This window comes from Hippoglossus hippoglossus, chromosome 14, assembly GCF_009819705.1.
Source record: "Hippoglossus hippoglossus isolate fHipHip1 chromosome 14, fHipHip1.pri, whole genome shotgun sequence".
In the NCBI taxonomy this organism is placed as follows: domain Eukaryota; kingdom Metazoa; phylum Chordata; class Actinopteri; order Pleuronectiformes; family Pleuronectidae; genus Hippoglossus; species Hippoglossus hippoglossus.
In genome coordinates, this window is record NC_047164.1 from 23,345,196 (window position 1) to 23,370,905 (window position 25,710).

A 25,710-nucleotide genomic window follows, 5' to 3' on the forward strand; every position below is an offset into this window, starting at 1 on the left:
AGAGCGCTCATGTCTTTGATGTAAATAAACTCTTTGAAGCAGTTGTAGAACTCCAAGTGTGTTCTCATGCACTCATTCACAGCAGCAGAGCCGTGCCTGCTCTCCTGCCCGAGCCTCAGTGCATGGTCCGAACACAGCACCACTGAGTCCGGGCGGCGTACACAGGCTCCACCAGCTGAGCCAGACAGCGCAAAGCCCGGCCACAGCAACCAGGCCGGCTGCACAGCCCTTCCCTGCCAAGGCCAGAGACCCAGGGACACAGGACTCTCCACAGTACCCAACAGTCCCAGGGAAAAGTTTGGCGAGATCTCGCAAAAGAAAGTCTTTTTAGTTTTTTAACTATCAAAATTCTTTACTACATGTCCCTTTGGGGGCTCCGTAGTTTTTCAACAATCACCAACAAATGTCATTGTTTAAAGTATTTATACATAAGAAAATGTCTGATAGAGATGAAGGGAGCAGCAACAAGTGAAATGGAGGAGTTATTGTCAGTAATGGTAGAATATATGTGAGTAGGCATATTTTATATCTAAGCAATCGTGATGTAATCATAGTCCATGATCAGCTGCCACGATCCATCATCAAGGGGCTAAGCTCGGGGACGTTAGCATTTCTGACCACCCCTGAATGAACCTCGTCGGAAGATATCAGAGGACATTTAGGCTTAAAACTTGGTGTAAAAGAAGCCGTTTCAAGTCGAATATGAATGCCGGGGCTTCCAGACACTCGTATGACACCGCACGAACAGTATGGAGGCATTTTTCAGTTTTCTTTCTGTTGTTTTTTTAAGTCTGAAGATAGTTCACTAATGTCTTCAACTGTATTGCATTTGGCTGCAACACTGTTTACGCCTGAAACTCACACCCCTCCATCGGCATAGTGGTGAGTAGATAATGAGTGAATTATAATTTTTGGGTGAACTATGCCTTTAAGGGCCTTGTAGTTGAGGGGGTTAATTTTACATTCTATTCTAGATTTAACAGGAAGTCAGTGTAGTGAAGCTAATATAGGAGAAATTTGGTTTATTTTCCGGGTTCTTGTCAGGACACGTGCTGCAGCATTTTGGACAAACTGCAGAGTCTTTAATGACTTACTGCTAAAGCCTGATAATACGGAATTACTTTAACAAGTATGGACATAACAAAGATGTGGACACATTTTTCGGCATCTTTTTGACACAGGAGGTGTCTGATTTTTGAAATGTTACTCAGTGAAAGAAGGCAGTCCTTGAAATTTGTTTTTGTTTGTTTTTGAATGAAGTCCAGCCTGTGGGCTGGCAGTGAGTTCTGTGGGACTCCCACAGTGCAGAAGGACTTTGACAGAAGATTCAAACTTGTTACTATAGTTAGTATAGCAAAACAAATGTAAGAGGAATAAATAGGGGAGGAAAATGCTAAACTAGTCTGTCCATCAGTGTTAATTTCGTTGACGAAAACTATGACGAAAAATATTCGTTAACGACCTTTTTCTCATGACTAAGACGAGACTAAGACGGGACGAAAACGGATCTTTGAAAATAAAAACTATGACCAAATCTATTTTAACTTTCGTTGACGAGCCGAGACGAAAATGTTGGTGGTTGACTAACTCAGGGGTTCCCAAACCTTTCAGCCCGCGACCCCCAAAATAACGGTGCCAGAGACTGGCGACCCCCACCTACCCTGGATGTGGTATATAATGTTGCGCACAGCCACGCACACGCACTATTAGGCCTATGCAAACACGGGCATTAATACAACACAAAAGAACAACAGCCTTACAGCCATGATATTATTTTATAGCAATTTAAGAAATAGAATATAACCAGAATACAGGGAAACTCCCTGTATAAACAGCAGGGCTGAGTGAGCACATGCTGTAAGTAGGTGATGTCTGTGCGCGTCTGTATGCAAAACGAGCAGCAGACACCTTATTGCTGCCATGTGCAAAAACTTTAGGGTTATTTATTTTAGCCTAAGCATTACTTTAATTTCTTAAACTCACTATAGGTGGGCAATATGCATGGAGCAGAGCAAGTCCATTCTCGGCTTTGTTTTGGAGACGGCGACTCGGAGATCATTCTCCACGTTTAGCTGCACTCTGTATTTATTCTTTATGCATGTCAGGGCTGAGAAAGTCTTTTCGCACAAGTCCGCCAGCCTTGTTAACCAGTCAGGGTCAGTGAGGTGCTCAGCGAGCTGGGATCCATGCTCCATCCGAAATATGCGCACCTCGTCCCTCAGCTCACGCAGGCGGCTCAGCACATCTCCCCGCAAGAGCAAGTCTGATATTGAGTGGACGTGTTTTTATGTAGTGGACCATTTTTATCGCAATTTCAAGAATATATTTAAGCTTTGGTTCAAGTGTTTTGCTTGCAAGAGATTCTCTGTGAATAATACAGAGTGTGAAATTTACGTGCGGCGCCACTTGTAAGACTCTCGCTTTCAGTCCTTTCTTTTCCCAGCATCGCTCCAGCCCTGTCCCAACACACACCAATACAGCTTTCAGAAGATAGTCCCTCTTCTTTTAGTTTTGTAAAAATGTCCTCACCTGTGAACGTCCACTCCGGAGCGCGGAGCAAAACAGCATTACGTTTTCCGTCAAAACTGTATCTGATGAAAACAAGCAGCTGGGCAGAGTTTAATATATCTGTGGATTCATCTAACTGTAAAGCATATTTCCCTTTCTTAACTCTATCCACCAGCTGGCACTTTATGTCCTGGGCCATGTCGGTGATGCGCCGGGCAATAGTCCCGTTAGACAGCGGCACTGATTCCAGATCACGGGCTACTTTATCTACAGCAGCGGGTTTAATTAACGTTTCGCCGATTGTGTGGCTTTTTTGCCTGTGCATTTAAATATGCCACATCATATGATGCCTTTTGAGCTTCGGCTGGGATTGTCTGTTTGTTTAGTAAGGACTATCTTTTGGCCTTGCAACTCTCACTCGTTCCGCTAATGTGTTAGATAACTCATCCCTTCCTCCTACATACGTCACATCCTATAGACCTATGCTAGGAGGGATATCTAATGGACAACCTAAGTACTGCAAGCTAGACTATTATGCAGTTGTAGACACAACACAGGGGGTCCCTGGGCCTGAGAAGGGAAGAAAAGGAGTTTAATGTGGCTATTAAATGTGACTAAAACTAGACTAAAATGTAATTAGTTTTCGTCGACTAAAACTAGACTAAAACTAAGAAGGATAAAAATGACTAAATGTGACTAAAACTAATATGCATTTTCGTCTAAAGACTAAGACTAAGACTAAATCAAAAATAGCTGCCAAAATTAACACTGCTGTCCATCCTCCATCTTAAAATCATAGGTGACGCCTTTTGCTTTTGCTATGAAGCCAAACTAGTAGGGTTGAGCCGAATCCTCGGACGAAACGAGTATCCAGTACGGATAATGTACTTTTATGGAGCACAAGTATCATCCGAGTAAAATGTGTCAATAGCCGTACTCGTGATGAATGAAAATCCTCATTGGATAGCTGTGTCCACATCATTACTTGATAGGTCAGCCACACACAGAGCCTATAAAAGGTTTACTGCAGCTGCGCCAGCAGCGCCACACAATACCATCATGTCGTTGTCACAACCACTCTGTCCACAGGGATACTAACGTGTAACGTCGTTATCTATGATCATATATTCTCAGCATCCACTGGCCGAGTCAGAGTGCACCCAGCCCCTCTAGACGCACACGGAGCGACCACTCCTCTCTCTCCTACAGATACAGATACAGATAATGGTGTACTCGCTCATCCCTACAAACTAGTATCATCATTGCATTAGTTATAATATTAATTGAACTATAAGACATGCAGATATATGTGGACATTTACACTATAACAGTGAATGCATTATATCACTTTGAACAGCTTCACTAGGGTAAGAGCTACACACGTAAGTTCCAACCGTTACATTTTAAATTGATAATTTAGCAGTTGCTTTGCTATCATTCAATTAAAATTGGATTTTGATGGTCATAATTTTGCCACTAAATAGTAGACTTAAAAGTAAAATTTCCTCTTTGAGGCTGCTTTCAGCATGTTAATTCAACTGACACACTCAAAGGTTGGCTACAGAAACATTGTCTTATGCATTTAGACACGAGGATGTGTGAGGTGGGTTAGCATGAATGATCTATGTTTAGGAAGATGGAACAAGGAAGAATATACTACAGTAATCTACTAAGATTGTATGGGAGAAAATTTTAATAGATCTACACTAGAATTACCGCATTGCATCTGTATGCCTTTTCCAGCTAGTGCAGTTTCTTTCTATATAAATTTGTTTTCCAGAGTCATAAAAGATCAGTGTAACCTTTACCTTTGACCAGTGATCTAATCTAATCAGTTCATCTTTGAGTCCAAATTGCAACTGATCAAAAGTTGAATAAATTTCCCCAAGATATATCACATTCACATTTGTTTTGAGAGGTCACAGTGACCTTGCCCTTTGACCACCAAATTCTAATCCGGTCAATTGAATTGTGGCAGATGTAATGAAATCCCCTATGACATTCACAGTAACGTCAGGTCAACGTGACCTTGATCTTTGACCTTAAGGCACCAAAATCTAGTCAGTTCATGTTTAAGTCCACGTGAATGTTTGTACCAAATTTGAGGAAATTCCCTCAAGGCGTTCTTGAGATATCACATTCACGTAGGTACATACGAATCGACATACAGACAGATGGACAACCCCAAAACATAAAGCCTCCGGCCATTGGCTGTCGGAGGCTGAATTATTGGCTGTGTATAGTAACAGGTTTAAGGTGCATAAGTCAGGAGATATTGAAAAAGGTCGACCAGCACCACTACCCATCATTGTCAGCTCATCAATTAAATGAACACATGGCTGGAAGTCTGGATTTACAAGGAATTAAAGGCACAGCTATCTCAGCCAGCATGTATGTTATGGTTCTGTTCTCATGCTGATCACAAGGTAGTATATTTATGCAGTGCATCATACCCTGCCATTTGGTTTCACTTCAGTGCCGCTGTCATTACTTTGGACTGGATCCTGGAACACACGATGCAATGGGTCCCAAATGAAAAGCTGCCTTTGAACTGAGAAAGCTTGGCAGTTTGAAGGCATGTGTTGCCGCTTGTGCCTTCTACCAGCCAGTGGGAAAATCTAACCTAGTTTATTTCTACCACACCAAAGCATGAGCAGCCCCCTAAGTGTTTTATCACACTTCCCAGGCTGGAAGGTTTGGAGCTCTTTCTTCTTCTGTCTCCTGGAGTAGGGCATGCCTCTGAATTAACAATAACCACTGACAAGAACACTGAATGTAACCAAGATATCTGTCGTGAATGTCTATTGTCCCAAGATGAGATGGCAGATTGGAAACCTCACTTGACAGTGATTCCTTTGATGTTTCAGTTGCATAGTAATTTGTTATGAAAGAAGAGTTAGCATCCATTATAGATTTGGTGAATGTTGGCACAGGAGCAGAGGCTTTGATGTGAGATGTCAAAGGTTCAGATTCACCCTGCAACAATCTGGAGCACAGATTCTTTATGTTCATTGATATTTACCACGAATCATCATTTTTGGTTTGGATATATTTTTGGTGTGACCTGTTCATTGTTATTACAATGCAGCTGTGATTCAAAGTCTTTGCTGTTGTCTTGAGTGGTGTTTAAAATCTTGCAAAATCATACTTGGGGCAGATTGAGTGCATTGATGGATATAAAGTTTGAATAGGAAAATAATAGATGTGTATGCGAATAAGTTATTTTGCTCAGTAAACTACCATATCATTGATGGGAAAAATGGGAATCTAAAGAAAAAGGGTTGGCTCGCTTAATATTGCAATTGAATTCTTCATCATTCAAACATCCATTTATACAAAAGGTATCGAGCATACACAAAAAATATCTAAATCAATAATAATAATAATAATAATGGGCCTCCTCCTATTGAGACCTGCCTGAAACACAGTGGCTCAAGTTTTGCGAGATCTCGCAAAAGTACACGTTTTTTTTTTTTCAACCATCAAATTTGTTTTTCTCCATGTCCCTTCGGGGGCTCCGTAAAAACACTTCACCTTTGCTGACCTCTTTCATTGTGAAGGAGAAACACTCGATTTCCTTGAGCAGTTCGAGCCCCTCCTCCTTTCACCAAGGGTGAGCCCAGTCATCCTTTTAAGAAAACACCATATCTCTTCTCCCTGTTTCTGCAGTCGTATTCCTTTGCTCATTATCCATAACCCATGACCATTTAAGAGGGTTGAAATGTACATTTACTATTAACTTGAGAGCTTTTTCTTCAGCCTCAGTTTTCACTCAATTTCACGCTGCCTATGTAAACAAGTCCCCAAGATAGTTGAATTCAACTAACTACCCTCAAAAAAACAATGCCCTCTGACTTGAAAGGTGTTGACCTTTATCCCTGCAACTTCTTGGCAGGATAACATTGTGGATTTATAGTTTGCAGCCAAGCTAGTGACATGTCAGTCTCTTTCTAAAGCTTGCTCCACATCTTTGGTCCGAACTAACATATTTCTGTGACCACTGGAAGCTGGATGGTTTGGCATGAAATCATTGGTTACAACATTCTTTTGTCTAATGGTTGGTTCATCTGAGCATTGAAGTCTCAGAGAGCCTCTAGTGTGGCAGAAGACTCTTAGCCTTTGCTTTTGTCTCTACAAACTCCCAAAACATTTGCTGCTTGAAAGTGTCCATCTCATATACAGAGTAATGAGGCAGCGTCGGATTATTATTCTTACTCTACTAGATTTCCTGGCAGCGACCACACCAGGTCCAGCTACAAACCAAACAGCCCTTTATATTCCTTTGTTGTAGACAGGCATGTTGTTATAGATTTTACAGCCTGTGTAGCTACAAATAATAAACATTTAACCACTCAGGGATAATACATCACATACAGAACATACCGTGCAGTGACTTTTGCAGGTAGGCAAGCAGAGTCATACAACTTACTGCTCCATTTAGCAGTTTACCTCACCAATGGGAAAATAGAGCCGACTAAATCATACTTTGCAGTTGTAGCTGGCTGCAAATCTTTCTGAACTTCAGGGCCTGTTCTGCCTCGTGACTGTGCTGCCTGCCTCTTGCCTGGACATATCCACCTCTCTGCATTCCCGATGAGGAAAAAAAACACTTCTTTGGTGATCTCCAAAATATTTTTATCAACAATAAACATTCATTATTGACACGCTCCCAAGTGGCGATGCAGAATCTTGTATCGTCCTGCTTTAATACACTTAAACTGCGCAGACACACTGCAGATCTTAGTCAGAGAACACTGCACCTTGGTTAGCAGAGAGGAAACGATGTCACACATGTTGACCAAGGTGATTAGTAAGACTGGAGCCGGTCCTGACCTACCTGTTGCCCTGAGCAAAATTCTACTAAGGGGCATGCTCCCACCTGACCTGTGAGCCATGTAAACCATTTGCCATCGCAACACAGTCACACCTGACACCCCAGTCCCCCACTACCCTCCTCCCCCCTTCAGGACAGTTTGCTCCATCTGTTGGCCTAAGAATGAGTAGACCTGCACAACGGAATGAGGTACAAACAAACAATATTTATTATACAGAATATTTTATAAAGAATACCAAGATAATATTAACTCAACTAAGAAATTAATGAAAATATAAATAATAATAATTTAAAACTAAACACTGAGCTTTTCCTAAAGAAAGAGCTGTGTGATTAGCTCTGGCTGTACAATATCATAACTGATCTCATACCAGTGGAACCTGAGTCAAAGGCTGTAGCTTTAGTCAGTCACCTGTCAGAGATTCCTTGTTTGATTCACAAAGTAAATGTGCAATTAAAAATAATGAATGAATTAATGATAATGGCTCCAGTCCTCTTGAGACCCCCAACGTTTGTCAACAGGCCACCATCATGTATGCAAATACAAATAGTCATGTATATAAAAATCTGAGAAGCTAAGAAATGTCTGGAGTCAAGCTTCCCGTGACAATAGCTGACTGTGCACACAAGAGAGCATTAGATAACAAAATGAATAAAAACAGCCAACATCAGATAATGTAGGTACAGCACACTGTCCTGAGATCAGATGCAGGGACAGACATTGTTTTCATGTCAGTATCATTCTCAATGATGTCAATGTTTTACTTTTACTTTTCAAGTACTGCCTGTCTTGCTTGTCCTGTTGCCACTGAACAAATATGACCAACAATCAATAACTTATGCAATGCACATTAAGGCAGGTGCAACATGCAAAGACATGAAGAAAAAAGTCAAGTGCTTCTGAAACACTCAACAACAGGATGGAGCATCACACGCATATGTTTAACCTGTATCAAACAAGACAGTTGATGTAAACAACAATGTGCAGTGCATAATACAGCCAGGTTCTCTTCTCCTAATCTTTATATATTTTCACCACTATATAATATGGACTATTTCTGCATACATGTTAATGTTTCAATATCAGTGAAAACCATCAGATGCTGTATATATAATTATATAATACACATTGAGTTCATATGATGAAACTCTTGTATATTCTTTATTTTTTACTGTGATTACACGTGTGCACTCCCCATACTAACTTTTCAAACTTGCTTTGAAACTTGTATGAAGTTTTCTGACCCTTCAACCACAGTTTCTTGAAATCCCTTCTCATTCTTTTGAAGGAAAGTTCCAACACACTTTCCACTTTTCCATTGTCTGACCGCAGAATAGCGTGACAGGCAACGATGTACGGTATTGTACAAGGTATACTACACCATCCTGTCTCTTGTGCTTAGCAGATTACAACACATTGTTGCACTTCGACCCTGTATCTGTCTTCTCTCTGTGAATGAAGCACATTTACCAACACGGTGACAGTTTATATATATATCTACATATTATTACAAAGGAATCACATCAGGCCTGATGTTAAATAAACACCCAGGGAGAGCATCCGTTTCCTCTTTGGGCAACCTCTTGATTCCATGTTCTAATTAATTACTGGCTGTAACACCTTGGCTGTGCCGACATGAAGACTGACGTGTCCCCAGGCCCCCAGTCACATCCACCAGCAGCAGCCCCGGCGGCAGGGGAGCTGTGTTTTTAATCACCTGGCCACTGGCATTATCAAGCTGGAGGAGCCATCACCCGCTCTGCACACAGATGCTTGTTCATTCATCTCTGCCGGAGGTCAGTGTGGCTGAGAAAGTGGTGCCTGCTGTGTCCTGAAACTGCCGTGCTTCATCCCTCCACGTTTAGAGCCTCTTAAAGGCACCACATGTTGCATTTTACCCTCAATGAATCATTACCACATTAGTTCTGTGGCATTTGTCTAATTTGTGTAAACAAAAGACGAATGCGTAACAGCCTCTCCACTTCATTCTGCTACCATGCAGGTTTGGCAGGAAATCCCCTGGCCCGTTTAACAGCTTTATACCTGCTGCATGGAATATCAGAAAGTGTTTGGCACATAATACACATCATTACTCCTGCGTCAGTCATTAAAGCAGTTAGAAAACCGTTGTTAAGAGACAGAGACTGCAGAGTGCGGAGCATCTCACTCTGCCATTTGCGTTCACACGTGCACCTTCTGCGGAGAAAATACAGAGGAACTGCGGAGTTCAGTGTATGTCTGAAATCAGCTTTACAAACAAGATGAATGAGATCAGAATGAGAATAATGATAAATAACCTTATCGCTGTGCATCCTGCAAACAGCTGTGTGTTGCTGTGTGGTTTGATATTCCAGCCAATTTACAGCTACTATACATTACTATTCATTTGCCCACAATGAAAGACGGGGGGAAGTATGGATTGGTCATACCTGTATAAATGTATTTAATACTCAATGGTTATGCTAAATCATTTCTAATATCGTTAGAATATTGTTTTTAATGTCAAATGGGTTCATACTTTATGTATCTTTTTTTTATAACAATATGTTGAGTATTTTGATCTTGGTGCCCCCTTTTTTCCCACTCCTTTCAAAACAAAAGCACATGCTGTCTGGACCGAGGTTTTTACAACAGGAAAGCGCTTTTGTCCACAGTGGTGCCAAAATCACAGAATGTGAAAGGTTCCTTGTAGGAGCTTAAAAAGAATGTCTGAATCAGTTCAGAGAACAAATGGTTACCTTGTTCATTGTTCCACCATTGTGGACAATAAATTAGTTCAAAACAACATTACTATGCTGCCAATATCTGAGTGTTAAAGACCAAGATCTTTTCGGTCTTTAGGTTTTCAGCAATGAGCTCAAAAGCCACTTCAACACACACTGACATGTCCATGTCTATCAAATCAAGAGAAAAAGAGAGGAGAAAAGAGAAAATGTTTAACATTAAATCTGATTTGAAATTTTTTTTCAACTTTTGAATGGTTACATGCACAAAAAAAGACAGCTTTGTGCTTGGTGAATGCCCCGATGAATCTTGTATTGTTTCCACTCAGCAGAGATAAAGTGTTGCAGAGGAGGCTCTATAACTAAAGAGGAGGCTCTATAACTAAAGAAAACTGTGTGCCACATCATGTGCAATTTGCAAAATTATTGAACATCTGTTAAGCTAGTCAACACAATTTGACCACTTTAAAAGAAACCTTGTATCAACTTGTTGGAAACTTTCTATTGACTCTTCATATCAAATTGGTTATGAGAGTTTGCATAAAAGGCAACAACAATGCCTAAACTTTGAAATTGAATTTTTCGATAACTTGCCTGTTTTATTGTAGACACTTAAATAATCAGGGGGTGTGCAGGAAGGGAAAGCAAAAATCCTGCTACTTTGAGAAAAAACTCAACACCCCCTAAAAATCTTTATTTTACTGACCTCCAGTATCGTTACATCCCACCTTGCTGCAATGATGAGGAAACCCACTCCAGCACACTGACATCACTGCCGAGTGTGGTGATTGGTCCTGCAGATCTGATCTCACCCATCAGAAAGACTGGCTCTGGTCAGAGACGAGTGCAGGCACAGCTACAAGGACAGTGAACCACTGCAGTTCACCTGGTATAGGTTTTTCTTCTTAAAAATGTATTCTCAAGCATGACATCAATTTATTGCCCAAAGTTAATTTTTATCTCGCCTCCTTAAAATGTTTATATGAAAATGAATATTTCTTATTATTTAGTTTGAGCATCTAACTAAGTTTTGATGTTTTATGAAAATAAATAATTACCTGGATTTCAACGTTTCATGGCTTTGAATTTACTTTTTGCTAATATATGAATCAAAATGACATATCTACTTCAACTTGACCCAACAACTTAAAAAGGTCCCAATTGAAATAAGAAATAACCAGCTCACACATTTTGCTGCATACTTGATAAATTGTGGGAGTATGTGGACCATATATTTCAATCAGGAGACACTTCAATTGAAAGTTGAACTTTTTCTTTTGCCATGCACACCAAGAGGGGAACTGAATGTGATATAAATGGAGTTATAATGATTGGAGTGGGTGAGGTTATGTAGAGGAAACTCCCCTGGAGTCTGGACACTGGCGGTGGTGGTTGAGGGGATGAAGAGAATCCTGAAGATGTGAATGTAATGAGGAGGGGATGTGGATATGAAGACTGGAGGTGAAGAGGTTCACGGCAAATCCCCAAAATGACAGCTGGCAGCGAAAGAGAGGAGAACAGATTTAAAGTTTGACAGTAGCACCATGATTGGCTGATTGAGATCGTAGCTAAACCTCACTGAATTACCTACAACACCCACAGGCAGAGAGAGAGAGAGAGAGAGAGAGAGAGAGAGAGAGAGAGAGAGAGTTGTAAATAAATGAGCCACAACATAACACGACACTGAGCTTCATTACATGAGTTTATAGATGTTATTTCTAAAACCATGTTCCTGTGTCCGATGAGGAAGTTTTGATTATTGGAATAAGGAAATAAAGTCAGGCGGCATTAATGGGGTATATTATTAATTGGCTCATCTCAGCATTGGTCCTTGTAATTATTTGGAATAAATGTTGCGTGTAATGATCCTTCCCATACTACTATTCATTTTGCCATCAGTTGCATTGATATCATCCAGTTTTGTGAATGGATGCATCCTTAATGTGTAAATGTCTGAAGAGAAATGGAGCATACATCCCTGGTAATGACTTAAAGGGAGACTGCGTACTTGATCTAATTTGACCAACAATAGAATTGCAGAGGAGCTTTTAGTTTAACTGAATCCTATTAGTAGGTTACGTGTTAAATACTTGTTCCATGTCTACAGCAGGGTTTTTTTTGGTATTTGGAAAGTGACCTGAATGAAACCATTGACCAGGTTTTAACAGAGCAGGCTAATTGAACCACTAAATTCAAAGGTCAATTGAATGCAGAGCAGCACACACTCAAGCTCTGATCTACTGACACAGATATATACACATATCAGGACACTGCATTTTTACCACATTATTTATAACTTTAATTTATTTTGAAAATGTCAAAAATATTTCCGTGGTCTTCTTTAATCATTGTATCATTTTATTGGACAGATTATTCACATATAAATAAATATACCCACCCCATTGAGGCAACAATCTTACAGTGTGCACTTAATCAAGAACCCCCCCGCCCACACACACACACACACACACACACACACACACACACACACAGATCTAAGTGCTCCGGTCAGACAGATGAAATCATGTCTTACTCCAAATCAGTCGGATGCTTGTCTAATGAGCAGTTTGGCAAAGATGCACGAGGAAGAAGAAACTCAATCATGTATAACACCAAAGTGAGCCAGAGAATTGTCAGATTTGTCAGCTAATTTCATACTAATTGAGTCCCCAACCCAGGGGTCATTTTTAACCTCATCACTGTTCTGAGCACGTGGAAAGTGAGTCCCTTGCCCACGTGTCATTAATTAAGATATAAAGCATCAATCATCGTTCTCTTTCTCCCCTCAGTACCCGCCAGGATCACCAACATATCAAAGGACATCACAGTGAACGAGGGCAGCAACGTTAATCTCATGTGTCTGGCGGTGGGTCGACCTGAGGCCAACATCATATGGAAGCACAATTCACCAAGAGGTAAGCCACAAAAGCTTATTATTTATTTTTATTGCATTTGACTTGTGTATTCTGCTGTCTCATCCACAGGTAAAGTCAGTGGAAGCAGGATTGTTGGGTTTATGAATGACAATCTTTAGTTACAATTTGGAGCCGCTTATGTGCCAAGTTAATAAGCACAGCATGGATTTGTGAGGAGTCATGTTAAAGTTGTAGATTCATAGGTTAGAGCAGTATAAATTCTAATATTTAAATTACAGTTCTTAACAGATTACCCTGCAGTGTATGCATTGCTGTGTCATCAATCCGATAATTCTTGCTTCAACTCTGTACTGTGAATATTTCAGAAGATTGTCCTTGTTTTCTTTAACTGCTGAAGGTAAGCTGCAGGATTCCTTTATTGTAAAGGTGACTGGACCCCTACGCCTACACATGTGGCAACACTTGAATATGAATAATCGCCTACGTGCACAACAGCTATTTACCTCCGGCAGAGTATGAATCTGTAGCTTTTGAGTTAACATTAGGTGATTAACAATGACTATAATCAGACTTTAATCTATTGACTATGAGGCATTGTTTTCTTTTATACTTGGTGGATTCGGGGATTGAAGCTTCACAATCGGTGGCCTGACAGGACCCAACTCTAACCAACCATGATTTTGGCTGGAGGCCGCAGCTGGTTTTGGTCGGTTCTGTTTTGTTGGTGCCTCGCAGCCTGAAGGGAAGCCAAGAAGCTCTGCCCTCCTCTGTGTGTGCATGCATGTGTGTTCTGTGTTCTAATTGTGTCGGCTCTATGCTTCCCACAGAGCATTCAGCAGTGTGAGTCATGCGCTGCTTCTCTATAGAATCAGATGTTCAGTCTCCAACATGACATGAATGCTTACAGCACAGCTGTTCCTCCCTCTCTCTACATTATCAAGAAGCAGCCCTGCATCACCTCAGCCAGCTCTCCGTCAGTTGGTTCCTCAATATTTACCATTCAGAGCCATTCCTTTGAAGTACATTGCAATTACCTTCAAAACGAATAACTTTAATGACCACTGGCCAGATGGCACCATTTACAGTCTGTAACATCCCTCTGGGGTCTCCGCCCACTTTCATGATTTTTACATACATAGAATCTGGCACTTCTTTGGCTTTTTTTTCAAATTTTACCCCTTTTACATGTTTAAAGGGGTAAAAGTTTCACATTTCTGTGTAATACAAACTGTAGCAGAGACTTGTCCATGTTGCTGCAGCACTGTGACAATATCGGCTGATGAGTCACAGTACAAAATGCTGATATTCCTTTGTTCAGTGAAATCTCATCTTCACTCAGAATATTTTCACAAAGTCACAAAATATGAAAGGGAGAAATGAAACTCTAGGACAGACATTCTCAAGATAAAAGAAGCAAAATAAAGATTCTGAATAATTTTACTTAAGACACAGTCAACATTTTGTTTTCTGTTTCACGAGAAGGAATATCATAGAAGATATGCCACTTCGTTGCCATGTGGATTGAAACTGCCCCAGCAGTAGAAATATGGGGTCATTATTCTAGCAAAACTATTGACAAATGTGAGTCTCAATCCGTATGTGTGTAATCAGATTTGTGAACGTGTAAATAATCTCCTAATGTATAATGAGATTTGGGAATGGTAGATGGATCTGCAAATCTGTATTAAGAATGTTTGTGTGTGTGTGTGTTTAATCGGATTTAAAAATGTGTAAAGAAACTATCTTCAAATATGTATTCAGATTTGAAGATACTTTCAAAAATTCAGAAATTTAAAATTCAGATATTGGTAAGTGGAGTTTGGTGCGGCTCCAGCCACTACAAACTGCTACCGCCACCTAGTGGTATGAAGTCTGCAGCTACTGAAAACACGGACGAGTCGCTACGTCAATATTTGCAGATCGCTGCATTCATTTCTGTGGCAATTCCCGTGTAAAAAAAAAAAAAAGCCAGCTGTGCAGAAACTGATGACTTTTAAGCTAAATACTTTCAGCCATTTATCTCCATGTATGCGTTTACAGATTTGTCTTCAAATTTACTGATATAAATATAATTTCTAATCTGAATACATATTCCTAGATATTTTCTTTACACATCGTTAAATCCGATTACACACACACAATCATTGTAAATACAGATTTGCAGATTCATGTACACATTCCCAAATCTCAATAAACATTTGGAGATTATTTAGCACATTTTCAAATCTGATTACACACACACACACACACACACACACACACACACACAGATTTTAAATACGGATGTGCAGATACATCTACTCATTCACAAATCTCATTACACACAGACGGACTGAGATTCACATTTTTCAATAGTTTTGCTCCAATAATGGCCCCATAGAGAAACCCTACCTTCAGGAGCAAGAGTAAATGAAGCAATTGAATCACACTTCAAAACTAATAAACAGGCATCCACTGTGTGTGTGTGTGTGTGTGTGTGTGTGTGTGTGTGTGTGTGTGTGTAAAAGATAATGGGTTATCTTACTTGACATTTCTCTGAGTTGCACTAATGAAAAGGCAAGATGTTTGGGCAGCCAAAGAAATTCTCACAGGGAGTCAGAATCTTAAATGTTTTTCCCACAGTGGCATTTCCCTGACTAGCTCCTCACCGTTTGCTTTTCATGTCTGTCACCAGCGATAATGGACCGTTCCCTCAGAGGATAGTGTTTGTGTCTGTTAGTACAGGAACTGAAGTGAGCAGCCTTCTCCCTGAGTTAAACCACATTTTCTAAGAGATTTCAAATCTGCCGTGTAGCCTGCCTTGCCATTTGATACTTGTTTTTTTTTCTTGGCACACCATTTAAACTTTCAGCACTTGCACTGTGTCAGGAGCAACATGAGCAACTCCACTGTTATGGCTGATGATGCAGGAAGAGACCTCACTGTTCACTATGAGAACTGACAAGTGACATGAGGCAACATGGAGGAAATATGGAAATACTGGAACAATGTAAGGTTGCACTGCCTAATTTGAGGCTGAATTTAATTAACAAAATGTAAACTCAGATGCTGTCGGATTCCCTGTCACTGTGTTAATATGAATTCTGGTGCCGTCTCACGGTTGAATGATGGGAGGCGCTGAAGCCTCCACAGTGAATGCCGATAAATCGTCCAACAGGGATGGTGACATTAGTAAGAGCTTCGCAGAGTAGCAGCCTGTAAATGAACAACCTCTGTGGTCGTTTATTTAATATATGTACCCTGTCAATTCAAGTCTCACCTTTATTTTGTACACTGCAAGTCTCAGTCCCCATTTCAACTCTGTGGGGACTACATAAATTATTCAACAGTGTCCACTGAACCCCTGGCTGCTGGCCACTAAAAGGACCAGAAGATATATGGTTGGAGAAAACAGTTTATTCAGTGGACAATACAATATGGATCCTTGGACCCATTAAGACTCATTAAAGTGGATGGGTTGTGAATGTACACCCTCACACATGTCAGTTTGTTCCTTTTCACATTACTGCAGACTGAAGCGTGGCTGTAATGCATGCTCTCCTTCAATGCTGCTGTGACTGAGCTGCTGTTATTGGCACTGGCTGTCACTTACAGTGAGAAGTTGCCACAGAGATACCATCTCATACAGTATGTAGTGATACCACAGAAGCAACAAACTGCTGTTATGTGACAAACAAACACACACACACACACAAACAAAAACACTCACACCCACGCCCACACACACACATACACACACACACACACTCACACACACACACACACACACACCCCTTTAGTGATTGTTATGGTGTTGTGTGACACCATCGTCTTTTAACCCTACACATTCTTTACCTCAACAAATTCTGTTGTACTTCCCACACATTTATTTTCAGAGTTCTACCAGGATAACATTTTATCTATGGGCCTATATATTTCCGTCTAAGCCACACTGGCACCATGTCATTAGGGATAAGGGTGTCTGTCAGCTGGACCACCACTTGCCAGTCGCGTATTGCTGCCTTCAAATGGGGTTGTGTCTACTGTTTTTACATGAACAGTCCATATGAACGCCCCCCCCCCTTGCGTTATTCTCGTCTTCGTATCTGCTTTTCTCTGAAAGCTTAGAGTTGCCTACATTTTCACAGGTTTCACGGTTTTGTTTGTTTGTTGGTTGGCTGGTCTGTTTGTCAGGAGGATTACGGAAAAAACTCCTGGAAGGATTTCCATAAAACCTGGTGGAAGTTGAGACAAAGGCCCTTTTGTCATCAGGATTTTTTTCCACTTTCTTACACATAGGGAATTTTTTTGTACTTATTCCTAAGGAAATGATGCATGGGCAAAAAACATTATTTTTTCAATAGAGCTTTCATGTCCTGCATTGTTTTGTTGACTGAGCTATAAGGCCTGATTGAATTCAGGGGGACGGTTGGGTCTTGAACAGAGGTATGCGCTCTCCTGAGGTGCTATTGTTTTTATAATTTTTTATACATTTAGAGTTTTTCTTAAGAAGTTCAGAATATGAGTAAAATGTTGATCTCCCCAAAAAGTTGTATCTTTCTACTCTGCCTATACATTATGTGGCTGCTAGCTCATTGCTTAGCAGCGGCGTAAGCACACGGACACCAGGCTTTTACAAGCGTCTACACAGGTTCCATTGGAAGGCAGCATTTATCTAAACCTCTATCAAGATGAATTGTAACAATGTGATTCCTTGAATTTTCATCTTGCGCCATCATCAGATCAAAATTTAAATATTGACTAAGGTTTATAATATGATAGCTTCAAAACTATAATGAGATGTCAATCAGCCCCAGTTGTACTTTGTTTTCGTTCAGTGTAAATGAGCAGATGTTAACACACAACCTAAAGTGTTCAAGAAATATATATTTTAGCATTGTCAGTGTGACCCCGATAGCCTGCCCGCATTAGCATGTAACTCAGAATCTCTTTGGCCATTTGAAGACTGCAGACATTTGTAAATGTATGACATAGTTAACATTTTTTTTTATTGTAGTTATTTGCAAATACAAAATTTACAGAACCTCAAAGGGGGTATTTTTAAAATCTTGTTAGTTAATGATCTTGTGCTCATAAGAAAAAAGAATTGCCTTAAGGCGCTTTAGGGGCCAAGTATGCAAACAACTGAAATGATATGAGAGAAAGTTAGGATACACACACACTCGCAAGTGCACAGTGCACACACACACACACATACAGTAAAAAAACATGGCAAAATAAATTATTTCAAAGAAATCAATATTTAATTATTTCTTAGGAAACACCTGCTTATTTCCAGCAGAGCAACATTATCATTCTTGTGGAGTTGTCTGGGATCCACCTGATGAATCTAACTCCAATATCCCCTCTGTTTTTGCTCTGGTTTGGTCACTACCAACTCCTGAGGGAAATAACAGGCGCTTAAGCTGCTAAATGCTCCACGGTGTTCACCAGCTGCTGTCTAGCTGTTTGTGGCTGAGCAGGTTGTGGACAGTGGCTTCTTATAGCTGCTTAACAACAAACCGCTGCCTGCTGACAAAAACTAAATGTGTTTAAATGTTTACTGACACACATTTAATTTGTTCCCCCTACTACAGTCTCCACTTCACATTTATTTTTTTCATTCTTTTCTAAATTGTTGTTGTTATGCTCGCCACTCCCAGCAGAGACATATTGGGACTTGAAACAAGACCCTGGTGTCTGCTGATATCTAACAGGGACCATGATGCTTATCTAACCTGCAGCACAATGTTTGTTGTCTTTGCCTCACCACATAATGGTCTCATTGGTCGGACAAATATGATCAAGTTCAAAAGCATGACTAAAAGAACCACAGCAGCACCGACAGATATCAATGGTGATTAGTCTCCCGATGAGCACTATTCACAGTTTTACACAGCAGAAATGACTGGCATGCTATTTGTAATAATGTTGCCCTCCAGAAAGAACAATACTCCAGTATTGCCTGCTGACACAGTTGAAGCAGCTCTCACTGGAGTAAGACAAAGGAAGTGTGCAGGTGTTTGTCTCAAAAATGGCAGAGGAGGGATCCTTAGGGGGAAAAATGACATAGCATGACACTTCACGCAGTGGCTTCCACACTTGAAAGAATAACTTACATGTAGTCTGTCATTTTAGACTAGGAAGAAAAGGCACAGGCCCATTTGATTGTGATGTATGGGACGAGTAGTGATTTTTGAAGTCTGTGTTATAGCGACAGCTTTAAAGTCACAATATCAGTGCAGAAATAAAAGCCTCTAATATGAGTGCTGGGGCTGGCAGAGTGAAATACATTCATGTTCCTGCAAGGTTTACCTATAGTTCATCACAATGGCAAGACACATCACATACAAATAAAGAGTTGGGTAAAATAATAGTCCCAGTCTATATGGGGTACAGAGAACAAAGGAAATAATGACTGACAATGTCTGACATGTATATGTGCAGGAGGTGGTATGCAGATGTCAGCAGCTCTATATGTTATACTACAGCAGGTGTTTACAAGCTTCCAGACTAGATGAGGACCATGTATCATTCGTTTTCATTTGGTGCTTGGAGTATTATGCAATGAGCCAAAGACACTGAGATTCATATTTTATGTTAGAAATGTCTAGAATGGATCCGAAGAATTGATATTGAGACAGTTTGGGCATATCTACTTACTAATTCCACAAACATCTGTCTGTCTGTATGTCTGTGGGACGTGTATCTCGAGAACCGTTCAACTTACTGGATTCACACTTGGCATGTGAATTGGTAATGGCAGAGCCGACTTGACCAGTGCTCTGTAGCAGTCAGTGGGGTGAGGGCTGTGTGCTCATAATCAGTCTGTGGACCGAGTTTAACTTGTCTTCTTCTATGTCCTCAGATAAACTACAGTAGTTGTTTGATACTGGGTCAAAATCACCTGCAGATCATTTTGATATATATTGTTACAACCCAGTATTGGTCTAGGAGTAAGAGAAGCAACACAGCGCTGATGTTATCAGGCAAAGGAGCATTTTATTGAAGTAGTGCCAAATAATTCACAAAAGCAATAATAATGAGCAGTGAACAAGGTGAGGGACAATGGGTTGGGGCAGCGGGTGACGCCAAATCATAAAATAAATAAAAGGCAAAACCTCTTCCTATACCCAGTCCCTAGTCCCCTGACTGATGGTCACAAACAAAATAACAAAAGAAAAACCTGTCTGGCTAAGCTAAACTAAACTTTCCTGCATATAATAAAAATACATCCAGGCCGCCACACATAAGGCCTAGTGAACTAACATACAGAGTCTGGGTGAGGTGCACAATGAAATAATGAAAAAAAAAAACTAAACTATAGCCCAACAAAATCGTTACGATCACAGAACAAGTGTTTCGTTAGTTAACATTTATCAGATATCATAAGGTATGAGTCAACACCCTTAACAACCACAAAATCGAGTTAAGGTAAAAAGACAAGAGGCACAGAGGTGGACTGATCATATCAAATCTCAGCCGCCACTGGCAACATTGCACAGGGTTTGTTATCCACTCGGCCACGAGGACAAAGGTTCAGCATTGGTAGCTGGCGAAAAGGGAGGATGAGCCAGCTAGAACCAGGGAATACTGGATTCTAAGAGGAGTGGTTAACCTGTGGGAGAACAGAAAAACACTGTACCACATTTTAATCAGCAGTAACTAAGCAGCCGTGGCCTGTAAAAAAATATATATATATATGCTTTTATTTTGAAAAGTTGTGAACTTGGGACTGTTTGCGTCAGTTGCTTAACAGACCTCTGATATAGCTGACATGCAACGTAAAATAACAGCAGTTCTGTCAATCATTCAAACTTATATATCAATCACAGATATGAAAAAAATGTACTATAAAGTCTTCATTGCAGATGAACCACGTATAGGCTGAATGCAGTTTTCTGACTTCTCTCTGTACATAGACTGTATAGAAAAAGCTCTCCAACACATACACAATTAAAAAAAGACAGTTTATTGTATATTGTGCACCCAGAGATAACATACACATAATGCAAACTTCAAATCCATTAGTTTGATATATACTGTCTCTGGCTGATTGAGTTGTGCCAACTTCAAGTGTCACATTCTTTATTAACATTTTTTTATTTATCATATCTTTTTAGTTTTTACCATGTTAATTTAGTAGTTTAATAAAAGAAGACAATCAGACATTGTATCCTGTAAAAATCTAAGATTTGCAGTGTCTCATTTCAACCATCTTTGCTCATTGGGCTGCTGCAGTACTTGGATACAGCCAATAGTAAAGAGCCCCCTAGGGTGCTAGCCTGTTGTTCATCAATCAAAAAGAGATGTGTGCGAGATACAAATGAAGTTTACATACTGCCTCCAGGAAATAACCATATTCTCCCGTTCTAAAGTCTGACACTGACAGCTTGTATTTGTTGCTAAACAAACTGCCAGTCAAGTAAATGAAAGCATTACAACCCTAAATAGTGTTGAAAACTCCCTTGAGTTATGTGTAACATAGTTAAGCTTGCTCGAACAGTGGGATTGGTGACAGCCTGACAAGTTATTCCTTGAAGCCTAAGCAAGTTGGTAGATGAGTGTTCATTACCTGTTTAAATAATACAAACGTAGCACCAACCCAGGGGTCATAGTAATTTACATAAAAATACTTTACACTTTACACAGAACATCAAGAGATCTGGTATGTTCCTAGGGAAAATAATATGTGAACATTCTGGCACCATAATAATGGCCGTTCAGTGACACAGTAACCATTTGATGGGGGGGGGGAGAATAAAAAAAACAGCTTTCCGGACTTAGTTGTTGAACTAGCCAACACATCCTCATGTTTGCCAAGGAGTCGGCTCTTTGCTTTCTGTCCAATAAGCCTTTGTGTTCTAAAGCACTTACCAGTGGACAGCCAGAGATAATCTTGAAGTAGACTCCAGAGCATTACCACAGTTAATTACAAAATTATTCTTTTCCAGAGCTTCTCCATGTTAAAGGTAACTTGGGCCGCGGTCAAATTGTCTATTTTGCTTAGCAAGGCTCCTAACTTCAAATCAAGACTAGTAAAGTGCTATATAAATACAGACAGACCGAATGACCAAGAAGTATTTCTGTGGCAGCCGTGAGAAGAGCTGTTCAAATTCTCTAAATGCTAAGGAGAGGAGCTTCAATGCTTCCTATCTTACCACTCTATCATCGAAAAACACCATTTCTCATGAAAGGAACAGTTAAAATGATATCACGCAATTGATTGCAGCAGCAACATTTATGGCAATGCAATGTTGTTTTGCACCTGGGCAGACCCACAAGTAAAAAAGACATCAAATAACAGGTGTTGTTTCTTTCATGACGCAATCCAGAACTAGAATTCTTACATGATCATCTGAGCTTGTAATTTCTCCTCTCATCACATCTGTCGAGTCCAGAGTCGTTTTCAACAGCAAGCAGAACTTAGTTCAGAATATCATCGTCAGAACTAAATACACAAAATAATAATTCCAACCCTGCCCAAAAAAATCTTGAATTGACAAATATATTAAAAGGTCAAAAGTGCCTCTACTTGTATATTCCTTTCATGTCACTGTATTATTTCAACATTTCCAGTCGTATTTGTTCTGTCTTTATATTCAACTGGAGAGCGCAGACCTCTGCCAAGGCTAATACTTCATCTTGCCATGTCAATGCAGTGTTTCCCATTAATAACCTAGAGTGTGGCAGCCTGCCATATTCTAATTTGTCCTGTCCCAGTTTCATAATGAACCAAAAATTGTTTTACACCTCTCATTATTACATAAAAGATCTCTAACCTGGTGTTTTTTCTCAGTTGCTTCATTTTATAGCTGTGTGCAGCCCTATTGGGGGGCTCTCACACTTGCGCTACGGTCCATACAGTTTTTACCATCCACACAGTCAAACCTCATTCATCTGCAGTTGTGCACATACCAGTAAGTGGCGTGCTACGCAGTTTTCTCTCTCACACAAGAGCCGCTCTTTCCCTTTGTGTACCTGTACTTGTGGGACTCTATTGCATGTGACAGCAACCTTCCTGTGCCCCTCCACTAAACCGCCATAGATGGAATTAATTCAGTGGGAAACGCTGCAGAGAAAATGAAAAACGAATCCTGGATTTACCTGTTTATTCATATCCGTTTTAAAGTTTATTGGGTTCCTCTTGAGACGTGTCCCATCCATGCACAAAATTTCATGGAAATTGGTTCAGTATTTTTTGCGTAATGCTGTCAACTAACAAACAAACAAACAAATGCAGATGAAAACATAACCTACTGTTGGGGTCATATACTGTATATCTAACTGATGGTTAAATGTAGATAACCTGAAAACATCTCTTCTTAGAAGTTGTGATTCTGTTTTGGGCAGGAACGTTTTTTTTTTAATTGTATTTGTAAAGCAAAGATTTTGTCAATGTACATATCTTCCTGTATAAATTAGATTTGTTAAAAAAAATGTATAATGTTAGTGGAGTAAGTGGTTTTCTTGTCCTAACAAGAATTAGTGGTGGGGAAAGGAGATTCCCTTTTTGACCTCAGCCCTGGTGCTCACAAAGGTCTTTACAAAGGTTTGTATCTTCATTCATGGCTCGTCATGTCCAATCACAGGTGTTGGGTTGTCTGTCCATCAAAGCGACAGAACAGGACTATCAATGATTTAACCCGAATGTTTCAGTGTGGAGGGGCTGGTGTCTTGTAGATGGAGGCCTGATTATCAGCCCTGGTACCAAGCATATTAAGCAGATTGGGTATGAGCCAGACTTTACTGATCCATATTAAATACACTTACTTTGTAGATGTCTTGATATAATTTACTGATACTGCTCTCATCTTTTTTTCAGTGAGTTCCACACAGTGAGCTAGTCAGAGCACACATTCAAACATTAGGATAAGCCAAGCTCCGATACTCAGTTCAGGTAATGAAGCTGGTTTCTGGAGAGAAAGTCAGCTTGGTATGCATTCAACAATACCATTCAGCTCTGGTGGTGGGTGCTCAACCCTGTATGGCCATATAAGAGGTAAAAGCCTGTTGAAATGTATGATTTATATCCCTCAATAATGTATCATGGGCAAACAATGCGTTCTGCGAGCACTTCAGGACAGGCGTACCATCTGTAATTATAACACTTAGTTAAAGTCAAATTTATTTTGGGCTGTGACAATAAAACAATATTTTTCAAGATGGCAGATGGTCTAATTTGCCAGTGGCTTCATCCGAAACATTCACAACAGGATTTAGTTAGTCTCTTCACTTTGACATTGAACCAGAATCTACTTTATAGAAAGGACTCTTCACTATTTATGCCAGGGGTGACAGTCCAATCCTATACACTAAACATTTAATCACAGTATGAATTGATCTTCCAGCACTGGAGACATTTTTTATTTAAAACCTCTAGTTTAATTTTGAATCCTTTTTTCTATAGATGTACATCATATGCAGGCCTCATTGACATTGTGCCTCACAGTAAGTGAATGTGCCTTTTGTATATAAGAATTTATTCCCTGCTTCAGCATTTAGTTTCTGTGCCAGGTACATATGTATAGAGGCTGCTTTGTTGGAAGTAGTCTATGGGGATTGTGATGTAAACAAGAAGCTGTTTGAATATTATGAAAGAATGGAATTAGTGGGCATTACCAACGTGCAGGGGAAATGCATTGTTGTCAAGACAATACTCCTTTTTTCCCCAGCAGAGATTTAGGCTCGGTTTTCGACTTCATCTAAATACAACTTGGATGAATCTTTACAGAGCAACACAGTGTCTTGTAAAACAATTCCATACAAAAAGATGGCCAAGTTTTCACAGTGCTTTTGTGCAGCCTGCCAAGTTGTCAGCAGCTACCATGTTGTCCACTTTTGTTTTTTCCATAAATGGCTGGGGAAGGTTGACATAGCCTCATAATATAAGAGCACAAAAACAAAAATAAAGCCATGCCAGACAGGGTGCTGGAGGGAACCCCTCGTGTTCGCTCCCCAGTGAGTAAATTATTTCATGATGGTTGACTTTGCCAAAGAGTGACTTGATAACAAATGAATCTGTGGAGTTGTTCTTTCTATCGGTGTTGAGAGATGCAGGTCGAAAGAAGAAAAGGTAAAAAATATGTAGCACTCTATTTAATTCATGAATTGGACAAGGTGAGAACCAGCCTGACTAAAACATTATCATACCAGAATAGTAAAACCTGAGAGAAGTTACATCTCCATCTACGTGTGTCCCCCATTCCTGATGTGTGACAGAGAAGGTGCTGGACATACATGCACTGCATGAATGTGTGTGTGAATGGGTAAATGGCAACACTGTACTGTAAAGAGCTTTTAGTAGTCATAAAGAATAGAAATGAGCCATATAAATACAGACCTTTTGCCATATACTGCGTTCTTGCTTTAGGTAATCAGATCATTTGGGTTGTAAACTTAGTCTGGAGTTTGGTGTCTTTTAAATTGTAATAACTCTAACCCTAATTTGGAGTTTGTTATATGTAAAGACTACATATGTAGTTGTTTATGTTTTTGCTGCCTTGCAACTGCAGCAGATCACATGTTTGACTTGTTTTATTTTACTTTACCTTAATTGTAAGCATGTTTAATATGTGTACATTTAATTTATTGAGGTCTTTTAAACCCTGAGTGGCTGCAGAGAAATTCAAATTGACTGTGAGTCGAATATGGCCTTCAGTAGATCCTTCTGAATTGACCATGCAGAGTCCTGAGTGGGGCCTCCTGAGAGAGCCTGGTGTGACATTCTGTCAAGCATCACATCCACTTACAAGCTTCTTCCATCCATCATTATGCATCCTACTGCTC

The 25,710-nt window shown here is 40.1% G+C and overlaps 1 protein-coding gene and 1 long non-coding RNA gene across 5 annotated transcripts in view; one reads left to right on the forward strand and one right to left on the reverse strand.

The window, feature by feature from the left end:
* The window catches only part of opcml (opioid binding protein/cell adhesion molecule-like), a 312,515-nt gene that overhangs the window by 248,704 nt on the left and 38,101 nt on the right, over window positions 1–25,710 (forward strand). For both annotated transcript variants that reach the window (XM_034606832.1, XM_034606831.1), the window contains one exon: window positions 12,856–12,981. In XM_034606832.1, coding sequence (XP_034462723.1) covers window positions 12,856–12,981 — 126 coding nt within the window. The remainder of the gene's footprint in view (window positions 1–12,855; window positions 12,982–25,710) is intronic.
* On the reverse strand, window positions 3,090–19,961 carry LOC117774411. Of its 3 annotated transcripts, none has more exons than XR_004616069.1 (3): window positions 19,951–19,961; window positions 15,272–15,274; window positions 3,090–3,279 (listed from the first exon to the last, which is right to left on the reverse strand). It is a non-coding gene; the product is annotated as an uncharacterized LOC117774411 (long non-coding RNA). The 3 variants fall into 3 exon arrangements; XR_004616068.1 differs by lacking the exon at window positions 19,951–19,961 and adding an exon at window positions 16,587–16,598; XR_004616070.1 differs by lacking the exons at window positions 15,272–15,274; window positions 19,951–19,961 and adding exons at window positions 4,532–4,536; window positions 10,127–10,139.